Source organism: Cherax quadricarinatus, chromosome 30 (assembly GCF_038502225.1).
Source record: "Cherax quadricarinatus isolate ZL_2023a chromosome 30, ASM3850222v1, whole genome shotgun sequence".
NCBI lineage: Eukaryota > Metazoa > Arthropoda > Malacostraca > Decapoda > Parastacidae > Cherax > Cherax quadricarinatus.
Window position 1 is genome coordinate 13586193 of NC_091321.1, and position 11845 is coordinate 13598037.

The window sequence follows — 11845 nt, forward strand, 5'->3', positions numbered from 1 at the left end:
GTTACAGTAGTAATGATCCTAGTATCTATAGTTACAGTAGTAATGATCCTAGTATCTATAGGTACAGTAGTAATGATCCTAGTATCTATAGTTACAATAGTAATGATCCTAGTATCTATAGTTACAGTAGTAATGATCCTAGTATCTATAGTTACAATAGTAATGATCCTAGTATCTATAGGTACAGTAGTACAGTTATGTTCTTGGTATCTACAGTTAGAGTAGCAGAGTTATGTTCCCGGTATTTACAAATGCTTTAAACTATATCTCTTGCCGAATAAGCCAAACCGGCTTATTCGGGTAAATGAAGTTTGGCAGATTTGCCATCTGGCAAGTCAGCCCTCCAGCCATTCAGCCCTCCAGCCATTCAGGCATCCAGCCAGTCAGCCATCCGGCCAGTCAGCCATCCAGTCAGTCAGTCAATCTGCCAGGGAGACAGTCATCCAGCCAGTCACATTATCAAAGAGTCAGACATCAGCCAGTCTGTTTAACAGCCAGTCAGGAAGTCAGACAGTCGGCCAATCAGCCAGCCAGTAAGTCATCCAGTCAGTCAGCCAACCAGCCATACATTCAGCCAGCAAGTCAGAAAGTCGGCCAATCAACCAACACTCACACTGAGTCAGTCACACAATCAGTCCAGTCACATTCACAGTCATATTCTCGTCATTCATTCATCATTCTCATTGTTTTCATCATTATTATCAAGGTATTCAGTCATCATTATAAACTCAGTCAACTGACATCTGAAAACCCAAACACAGATAGCAAGAGAGCAAATATGGTGTAAGTCAATTCAGTCAAACTTTGGGAATTCAATTTCAACTTCAACCCGATCGTCTCTCTCTCTCTCTCTCTCTCTCTCTCTCTCTCTCTCTCTCTCTCTCTCTCTCTCTCTCTCTCTCTCTCTCTCTCTCTCTCTCTCTCTCTCTCTCTCTCTCTCTCTCTCTCTCTCTCTCTCTCTCTCTCTATCTGTCTGTCTCTCTGTCTCTGTCTCTGTCTTTCTCTCTCTCTGTCTCTCTCTCATAAAACATATTTCTGTTATCTGTTTTATCCACTTTCCTTAAGACCTTCCTTCTTCTCTCTCTCTTACCTCACTTGTTCCCTTCCTCCCTCCCTCCCTCCCTCCCTCCCTCCCTCCCTTCCTCCCTTCCCCCCTCCCTCCCTCCCTCCTTCACAATACCATTACTTCCAGTCTACGGATCCAGAACGCACCATTACGTCGCGACAAAATTAATCCCATCCCCAATTACTTGGTCAATAGTTAGGTTGATCAAGTCGGATGACTGCACTGTGTAGGTACTGCGAGAGAGAGAGGGAGAGAGAGAGAGAGAGAGAGAGAGAGAGAGAGAGAGAGAGAGAGAGAGAGAGAGAGAGAGAGAGAGAGAGAGAGAGAGAGACAGACAGACAGACAGACAGACAGACAGACAGACAAACAGACAGACAGACAGACAGACAGACAGATGATATTAATGCTGAAAGCAGTGATAAGAATGAACAGAAGAGTGTTATAACCCGGGGATGAGGTGAATGTCATAGGGGTAAAATATGACTCCAAAATTTTATGAGGACTCACGTGGTAAATCTCGCAAGCAAGGCAGACAAGAAGGTAAGAGCATTAAACTGTATCCAGTACCTGCTCAACAGCAGGGGCTGCAAAACTCTGCATGAGGAACAAGTGCGCTCACAACTCGAGTATGCCTCACTTTCCCGGAGTGCCTGCCACTCCACCTCCCCATCCTGGTCTAATCTACAACTTCTTGACAGGTAAACAGAGCAAGATGACTTATCTCTCACCTTGGATAGGTCAATCATTACAGCAGTGCCTTCAGCATCGAAGAGGTATGAGTAATCTTAATGTTATGTACAAGGCAAATATTGTCCGGGTACCACACTTCGCTCCACTTCCCGGGACAGCTTCTGTACCACAAGACGGGCAGCAACGAGTAGCTAAACTCTAGCTATACATTTTCTCAGAAAGACAACTTTATCTGAGGTCATTCATTGCTAGAATGACCTGAGTCTGCAACATGTTCGTACAGCGTAACAATATTAATAATAACAGCGATTTTATTTGTCCAACTGACCACATAAAATCTCTAGTCCTGAGTTGGCTCCAATTTCATCTTTTTTTGCATATTACATAACGATAAAATGATTCTCAAATGAGCTGAGGTAGGAGGATCTCTTAACCAAACCTTGTGAAAGAAAAAAGGAAGAGAGAAAGAGAGAGAGAGAGACTATCTCTACATCCCAGAAGAAACACGGAATCAATACCACCACAATTGTTTAGAAAGAAAAGAAATGATATAAAATATTTTCGTAATCGGCTTTAAAAATCAACGGCCAATTTATCGGATAACAGTGAATGACACACAGGATATCTTTGGCTTCGGTGTACGAGATCGCCAGAGTTTCAAACAAGTCTGCCAATCAGAAGCGTAAAATCGCGATCAGAGACGACCAATTTACGTATTACGAGGGAGGGCGAAGCTTTGTGATTGACGGAGAGTCGCGTTACGTCCACCTCCACGAATCCTTGAGATGGTAACGATATACTTTCTATTTTTGTTGTTGAGCGTCGCTTTGAGGACCATTTTGGACTGGGCAGACTTGTGTTTGTGGTAATAGAGTGTCTTGCAGAGCGAGGGGATACTTATGTTCACACACACAAGCATAGTCACCCGCATGTACACGCATATGCGTGTACATGTTCAGGCAGGCTCTGTACGTAGCTTCCCGAGCAGATATGATATATTGCCCACAGGTCAGCCATCATTGATGCCGGTTAAAGTAATCTACAAGGCGAGGCCAGGAGCTGAGTGTCAACCCCGTCAAACACAACTCGATAAGTACACACACGCAAACACAAAGACAGACACATAAACACAAACACACACACACATATAAACATAAATACATACATCCAAACACCAAATTCCTCTCTTTATTACAGAGAAAAACGCAGCAATAAAACGCGTCCAGCATCTTGATAATTACAGTTAAACTAACCACAAAACATTAAACCTTTCTACGTTCTGCTCAGTTATTTCTCAACTTCAAAAGCAACTGAGAGTCGTTCTAAAATCACACAAAACGACCCAATTTGATAGTAATGACGTAAGTGGCTGTCGTTACCTAAGTCTTACAGCTCGTCATTAGGTGCGTGTTTTACCAGGGGAACCTAGCGAGTTCCTACGTCGGTAGGTCTCCGTAAAACGTAATCATTTCCGGAAAATTCTGGGAATTGTTCTTTAAATTTATTGGATTTATTTTTTTTAGCACACACTTGTTTGTAGTTGCAAAGGTTAAATCATAGCTCATGGCCCTGTATATATATATATATATATATATATATATATATATATATATATATATATATATATATATATATATATATATATATATATATATATATATATATATATATATATATATATATAAGTCGTGCCGAATAGGTAAAACTGGTCAATTAGCAAGAACTCGTTTAAAATTAAATTCTTTCTAAAATTTTCTCTTATACATTTAAAGATATATTTTTTTCATTTATGTAATATAAAAATTAATGATTTTGTACCAAAAGAACCTTAGAAAACTTACCTAACCTTATTATAAGAAGCTAAATTTAATTTAGCCAAACCCAACTAAAAATAACTTTACAATAATTAATTAATAATAAGCAAACACACAAAAAAAAAAAAAAAATTCGTTAGATTCAGAATGATTTTTTGCGAAATTATTGCATACACAAATTTTCGCTTGCCCTACTCGGCAAGAAGAGCGTTGTTATTTAAGGCAAAAAAAATAGCAATTTTTACCTATTCGGCACGACATATATATAATCTTCAAATGTACACGGAAAATATGCTTAACACTTGTTTTTAGAATTAACATGAGTAATATTTGAGAGAGACTGACCCTGGACCGGGCTCGAGGTGTCAACGTAGTGCCATCCACAGCGAAGGGTGCCTCACATACGGCTGGCAGGTAGGAATCTGTGGATAAGACGCAGATGTCAGATTGTAGAAAGTGTCATACACAGAGTAAGACTTATTATTATTATTATTATTATTATTATTATTATTATTATTATTATTATTATTATTATTATTATTATTATTATTATTATTATTATTATTATTATTATTACACAAATAACCCGCACTTAGAAGAGAGGAGCTTACGACGACGTTTCGGTCCGACTTGGACCATTTACAAAGTCACACTAACCAGAAGTGGAGCAGGACGGCTATATATAGGCAGGAAGAGGTGGTGGTGGTATTAGTAGTAGTAGTAGTAGTGGTAGTAGTAGTAGTAGCAGTAGTAGTAGTAGTAGTAGTAGTAGTAGTAGTAGTAGTAGTGGTAGTGGTAGTAGTAGTAGTAGTAGTAGTAGTAGTGGTAGTGGTAGTAGTAGTAGTAGTAGTAGTAGTAGTAGTAGTGGTAGTGGTAGTAGTAGTAGTAGTAGTAGTGGTAGTGGTAGTAGTAGTAGTAGTAGTAGTAGTAGTGGTAGTGGTAGTAGTAGTAGTAGTGGTAGTGGTAGTGGTAGTGGTAGTAGTAGTAGTAGTAGTAGTAGTAGCAGTAGTAGTAGTAGTAGTAGTAGTAGTAGTAGTAGTAGTGGTAGTGGTAGTAGTAGTAGTAGTAGTAGTAGTAGCAGTAGTAGTAGTAGTAGTAGTAGTAGTGGTAGTGGTAGTGGTAGTGGTAGTGGTAGTAGTAGTAGTAGTAGTAGTAGCAGTAGTAGTAGTAGTAGTAGTAGTAGTGGTAGTGGTAGTGGTAGTGGTAGTGGTAGTAGTAGTAGTAGTAGTAGTAGCAGTAGTAGTAGTAGTAGTAGTAGTAGTAGTGGTAGTGGTAGTAGTAGTAGTAGTAGTAGTAGTAGTAGTAGTAGTAGTAGTAGTAGTAGTAGTAGTAGTAGTAGTAGTAGTAGTAGTAGTGGTAGTGGTAGTAGTAGTAGTAGTAGTAGTAGTGGTAGTGGTAGTAGTAGTAGTAGTAGTAGTAGTAGTAGTGGTAGTGGTAGTAGTAGTAGTAGTAGTAGTGGTAGTGGTAGTAGTAGTAGTAGTAGTAGTAGTAGTAGTGGTAGTGGTAGTAGTAGTAGTAGTAGTAGTAGTAGTGGTAGTGGTAGTGGTAGTGGTAGTAGTGGGGAACTAAGGAGGAGGAGCCAGTCAAATATAAAGAAAGGGGAGCACTGCAAGGGACCTAGGTGCCCACAGAGGGAGATAGGTGCCCACAGAGGGAGATAGGTGCCCACAGAGGGAGAGCAAGCGCACAGAGGTGGGGGAAAGGGGAAGTGGTGAAATAAATAATGAAGGAACAGAAACACACGACAGAAGAAAGACAAAAAAAAAGAAAAAAGAGGAAAGGAGATGAGGGAGAAGAAGAAAAAATGAAGAGTCAGGTTAAGTCACGGGTGTTCTGAAGTTCGGAGCATTTTACAATGTAGTGGGAGAGGAAGGCATCTACAGAGACGAAGCCAGGGCTAAGATTCATACAAGGAAAGTTGTGTATTCGAGAGGATTCAACTAGACGGCGACTGTTAAAGTTGGAAGTAGGGAAGACAGTTTTAGGAGAAGATCAGTCTATAGGATGGCTGTGATCTCTGACGTGACAGAAAAGAGCATTGTTAGTGTCGGCAAGCCTAACGGACCGAAACGTCGTCGTAAGCTCCTCTCTTCTATGTGCGGGTTATTTGTGTATCGTTCCAGTCACGGTATTGTGCCTTTTTTTGTTATTATTATTATTATTATTATTATTATTATTATTATTATTATTATTATTATTATTATTATTATTATTATTATTATTATTATTATTATTATTATTTTATTATTACTTTTATTATACAGAGAGCATGCATAGTTCCTTTGTATAAAGGCAAAGGGGATAAAAGAGAGTGCAGAAATTATAGGGGGATAAGTCTGTTGAGTATACCTGGCAAAGTGTATGGTAGAGTTATTATTGAAAGAATTAAGAGTAAGACGGAGAATAGGATAGCAGATGAACAAGGAGGCTTTAGGAAAGGTAGGGGGTGTGTGGACCAGGTGTTTACAGTGAAACATATAAGTGAACAGTATTTAGATAAGGCTAAAGAGGTCTTTGTGGCATTTATGGATTTGGAAAAAGCGTATGACAGGGTGGATAGGGGGGCAATGTGGCAGATGTTGCAGGTGTATGGTGTAGGAGGTAGGTTACTGAAAGCAGTGAAGAGTTTTTACGAGGATAGTGAGGCTCAAGTTAGAGTATGTAGGAAAGAGGGAAATTATTTCCCAGTAAAAGTAGGCCTTAGACAAGGATGTGTGATGTCACCGTGTTTGTTTAATATATTTATAGATGGGGTTGTAAGAGAAGTAAATGCGAGGGTCTTGGCAAGAGGCGTGGAGTTAAAAGATAAAGAATCACACACAAAGTGGGAGTTGTCACAGCTGCTCTTTGCTGATGACACTGTGCTCTTGGGAGATTCTGAAGAGAAGTTGCAGAGATTGGTGGATGAATTTGGTAGGGTGTACAAAAGAAGAAAATTAAAGGTGAATACAGGAAAGAGTAAGGTTATGAGGATAACACAAAGATTAGATGATGAAAGATTGAATATCAGATTGGAGGGAGAGAGTATGGGGGAGGTGAATGTATTCAGATATTTGGGAGTGGACGTGTCAGCGGATGGGTCTATGAAAGATGAGGTGAATCATAGAATTGATGAGGGAAAAAGAGTGAGTGGTGCTTAGGAGTCTGTGGAGACAAAGAACTTTGTCCTTGGAGGCAAAGAGGGGAATGTATGAGAGTATAGTTTTACCAACGCTCTTATATGGGTGTGAAGCATGGGTGATGAATGTTGCAGCGAGGAGAAGGCTGGAGGCAGTGGAGATGTCATGTCTGAGGGCAATGTGTGGTGTGAATATAATGCAGAGAATTCGTAGTTTGGAAGTTAGGAGGAGGTGCGGGATTACCAAAACTGTTGTCCAGAGGGCTGAGGAAGGGTTGTTGAGGTGGTTCGGACATGTAGAGAGAATGGAGCGAAACAGAATGACTTCAAGAGTGTATCAGTCTGTAGTGGAAGGAAGGCGGGGTAGGGGTCGGCCTAGGAAAGGTTGGAGGGAGGGGGTAAAGGAGGTTTTGTGTGCGAGGGGCTTGGACTTCCAGGAGGCATGCATGAGCGTGTTTGATAGGAGTGAATGGAGACAAATGGTTTTTAATACTTGACGTGCTGTTGGAGTGTGAGCAAAGTAACATTTATGAAGGGATTCAGGGAAACCGGCAGGCCGGACTTGAGTCCTGGAGATGGGAAGTACAGTGCCTGCACTCTGAAGGAGGGGTGTAAATGTTGCAGTTTAAAAACTGTAGTGTAAAGCACCCTTCTGGCAAGACAGTGATGGAGTGAATGATGGTGAAAGTTTTTCTTTTTCGGGCCACCCTGCCTTGGTGGGAATCGGTCAGTGTGATAAAAAAAAATAATTTATTATACTTGTAGGAAATGGAATCAGATTCACTAAGAGGAAAGGGAGAAGGAGGCTGGTGACTCCACATCCTTGGATCAGGAACATACCTGGATGCAGCTCATGGTAGTATTGCTGTTGCAGTTGCAGCTGCCTGGCCTCCTGCCTCCAAGCCTCCAGACCTCCAGAGCTCCTGCGGCCATTACCATCACCTCATTAATGGGGATTAACTGAACTTCGTTAGTGGGATTAATATCACGACATTGACAGGATCAGTAACACGTTACTTGCTGCATAAATACATCTTCATTAATGGAATTAATATCACATTTTTATAAGATTAATAGTAAATCTTTCACGCTATTAATATCACGCCATTCATGGTATTAATATCACGTCATTCATGGTATTAATATCACGTCATTCATGGTATTAATATCACGTCATTCATGGTATTAATAGTACATCATTCATGATATTACTAGTACATATATATATATATATATATATATATATATATATATATATATATATATATATATATATATATATATATATATATATATATATATATATATATATATATATATATATATATATATATATATATATATATATATATATATATATACAAAGCCCATGAATAAAAAGTTATTACTCTCATGTGAACATAAAATATTACTGAGGAGAAAATACCAGCACCAAATTGTTGTTCGCGTGATACTGACTAAATCTGAATCTTCTATACATAGATGTGAGGATAACAGGATTAGTACAATTTAAAGGGATAGTTTTAATGTAACATTTGGCGTTGTCGTACCATTTTAATCCCGCCAGAGGCCGCTATATGGTGCAGAAAATTCAATGTTGCAAATTCCACCAACATACTACCTACGTCTACCAACGTAGGTAGTAGGTTGGTAGACAGCAACCACCCAGGGAGGTACTACCGTCCTGTGGTAGTAGGTTGGTAGACAGCAACTACCCAGGGAGGTACTACCGTCCTGTGGTAGTAGGTTGGTAGACAACAACCACCCAGGGAGGTACTACCGTCCTGTGGTAGTAGGTTGGTAGACAGCAACCACCCAGGGAGGTACTACCGTCCTGTGGTAGTAGGTTGGTAGACAGCAACCACCAAGGGAGGTACTACCGTCCTGTGGTAGTAGGTTGGTAGACAGCAACCACCCAGGGAGGTACTACCGTCCTGTGGTAGTAGGTTGGTAGACAGCAACCACCCAGGGAGGTACTACCGTCCTGTGGTAGCAGGTTGGTAGACAACAACCACCCAGGGAGGTACTACCGTCCTGTGGTAGTAGGTTGGTAGACAACAACCACCCAGGGAGGTACTACCGTCCTGTGGTAGTAGGTTGGTAGACAGCAACCACCCAGGGAGGTACTACCCTCCTGTGGTAGTAGGTTGGTAGACAGCAACCACCCAGGGAGGTACTACCGTCCTGTGGTAGTAGGTTGGTAGACAACAACCACCCAGGGAGGTACTACCGTCCTGTGGTAGTAGGTTGGTAGACAGCAACCACCCAGGGAGGTACTACCGTCCTGTGGTAGTAGGTTGGTAGACAACAACCACCCAGGGAGGTACTACCGTCCTGTGGTAGTAGGTTGGTAGACAGCAACCACCCAGGGAGGTACTACCGTCCTGTGGTAGTAGGTTGGTAGACAGCAACCACCCAGGGAGGTACTACCGTCCTGTGGTAGTAGGTTGGTAGACAGCAACCACCCAGGGAGGTACTACCGTCCTGTGGTAGTAGGTTGGTAGACAACAACCACCCAGGGAGGTACTACAGTCCTGTGGTAGTAGGTTGGTAGACAGCAACCACCCAGGGAGGTACTACAGTCCTGTGGTAGTAGGTTGGTAGACAGCAACCACCCAGGGAGGTACTACCGTCCTGTGGTAGTAGGTTGGTAGACAGCAACCACCCAGGGAGGTACTACAGTCCTGTGGTAGTAGGTTGGTAGACAGCAACCACCCAGGGAGGTACTACAGTCCTGTGGTAGTAGGTTGGTAGACAGCAACCACCCAGGGAGGTACTACCGTCTTGTGGCAGTAGGTTGGTAGACAGCAACCACCCAGGGAGGTACTACCGTCCTGTGGTAGTAGTTTGGTAGACAGCAACCACCCTGGGAGGTACTACCGTCCTGTGGTAGTAGGTTGGTAGACAGCAACCACCCAGGAAGGTACTACCGTCCTGTGGTAGTAGATTGGTAGACAACAACCATCCAGGGAGGTACTACCGTCCTGTGGTAGTAGGTTGGGAGACAGCAACCACCCAGGGAGGTACTACCGTTTTGTGGTAGTAGGCTGGTAGACAACAACCACCCAGGGAGGTACTACCGTCCTGTAGTAGTAGGTTGGTAGACAGCAACCACCCAGGGAGGTACTACCCTCCTGTGATAGTAGGTTGGTAGACAGCAACCACCCAGGGAGGTACTACCCTCCTGTGGTAGTAGGCTGGTAGACAGCAACCACCCAGGGAGGTACTACCCTCCTGTGATAGTAGGTTGGTAGACAGCAACCACCCAGGGAGGTACTACCGTTCTGTGGTAGTAGGTTGGTAGACAACAACCACCCAGGGAGGTACTACCGTCCTGTGGTAGTAGGTTGGTAAACAGCAACCACCCAGGGAGGTACTACCGTCCTGTGGTAGTAGGTTGGTAGACAACAACCACCCAGGGAGGTACTACCCTCCTGTGGTAGTAGGTTGGTAGACAGCAACCACCCAGGGAGGTACTACCGTCCTGTGGTAGTAGGTTGGTAAACAACAACCACCCAGGGAGGTACTACCGTCGTGTGGTAGTAGGTTGGTAGACAGCAACCACCCAGGGAGGTACTACCGTCCTGTGGTAGTAGGTTGGTAGACAGCAACCACACAGGGAGGTACTACCGTCCTGTGGTAGTAGGTTGGTAGACAGCAACCACCCAGGGAGGTGCTACCGTCCTGTGGTAGTAGGTTGGGAGACAATAACCACCCAGGGAGGTACTACCGTCCTGTGGTAGTAGGTTGGTAAACAGCAACCACCCAGGGAGGTACTACCGTCCTGTGGTAGTAGGTTGGTAGACAGCAACCACACAGGGAGGTACTACCGTCCTGTGGTAGTAGGTTGGTAGACAGCAACCACCCAGGGAGGTACTACCGTCCTGTGGTAGTAGGTTGGAAGACAGCAACCACCCAGGGAGGTACTACCGTCCTGTGGTAGTAGGCTGGTAGACAGCAGCCACCCAGGGAGGTACTACCGTCCTGTGGTAGTAGGTTGGTAGACAACAACCACCCAGGGAGGTACTACCGTCCTGTGGTAGTAGGTTCGGAGACAGCAACCACCCAGGGAGGAACTACCGTCCTGTGGTAGTAGGCTGGTAGACAGCAACCACCCAGGGAGGTACTACCCTCCTGTGGTAGTAGGTTGGTAGACAGCAACCACCCAGGGAGGTACTACCGTCCTGTGGTAGTAGGTTGGTAGACAACAACCACCCAGGGAGGTACTACCGTCCTGTGGTAGTAGGTTGGTAAACAGCAACCACCCAGGGAGGTACTACCGCCCTGTGGTAGTAGGTTGGTAGACAGCAACCACCCAGGGAGGTACTACCGTCCTGTGGTAGTAGGTTGGTAGACAGCAACCACCCAGGGAGGTACTACCGTCCTGTGGTAGTAGGTTGGTAGACAGCAACCACCCAGGGAGGTACTACCGTCCTGTGGTAGTAGGTTGGTAGACAGCAACCACTCAGGGAGGTACTACCGTCCTGTGGTAGTAGGTTGGTAGACATCAACCACCCAGGGAGGTACTACCGTCCTGTGGTAGCAGGTTGGTAGACAGCAACCACACAGGGAGGTACTACCGTCCTGTGGTAGTAGGTTGGTAGACAGTAACCACCCAGGGAGGTACTACCGTCCTGTGGTAGTAGGTTGGTAGACAACAACCACCCAGGGAGGTACTACCGTCCTGTGGTAGCAGGTTGGTAGACAGCAACCACCCAGGGAGGTACTACCGTCCTGTGGTAGTAGGTTGGTAGACAGCAACCACCCAGGGAGGTACTACCGTCCTGTGGTAGTAGGTTGGTAGACAGCAACCACCCAGGGAGGTACTACCGTCCTGTGGTAGTAGGTTGGTAGACAACAACCACCCAGGGAGGTACTACCGTCCTGTGGTAGCAGGTTGGTAGACAGCAACCACCCAGGGAGGTACTACCGTCCTGTGGTAGTAGGTTGGTAGACAGCAACCACCCAGGGAGGTACTACCGTCCTGTGGTAGTAGGTTGGTAGACAGCAACCACCCAGGGAGGTACTACCGTCCTGTGGTAGTAGGTTGGTAGACAGCAACCACCCATGGAGGTACTACCGTCCTGTGGTAGTAGGTTGGTAGACATCAACCACACAGGGAGGTACTACCGTCCTGTGGTAGTAGGTTGGTAGACA

At 44.1% G+C, this 11845-nt stretch overlaps 1 protein-coding gene across 2 annotated transcripts in view; it reads right to left on the reverse strand.

Moving 5' to 3' along the window:
• LOC128692652 (uncharacterized) overlaps window positions 1–11845 on the reverse strand; it is a 140351-nt gene that overhangs the window by 3026 nt on the left and 125480 nt on the right. For both annotated transcript variants that reach the window (XM_070089922.1, XM_070089923.1), the window contains exons 7-8: window positions 7529–7611; window positions 3916–3992 (exon numbers count right to left, since the gene is read on the reverse strand). In XM_070089922.1, coding sequence (XP_069946023.1) covers window positions 3916–3992; window positions 7529–7611 — 160 coding nt within the window. The remainder of the gene's footprint in view (window positions 1–3915; window positions 3993–7528; window positions 7612–11845) is intronic.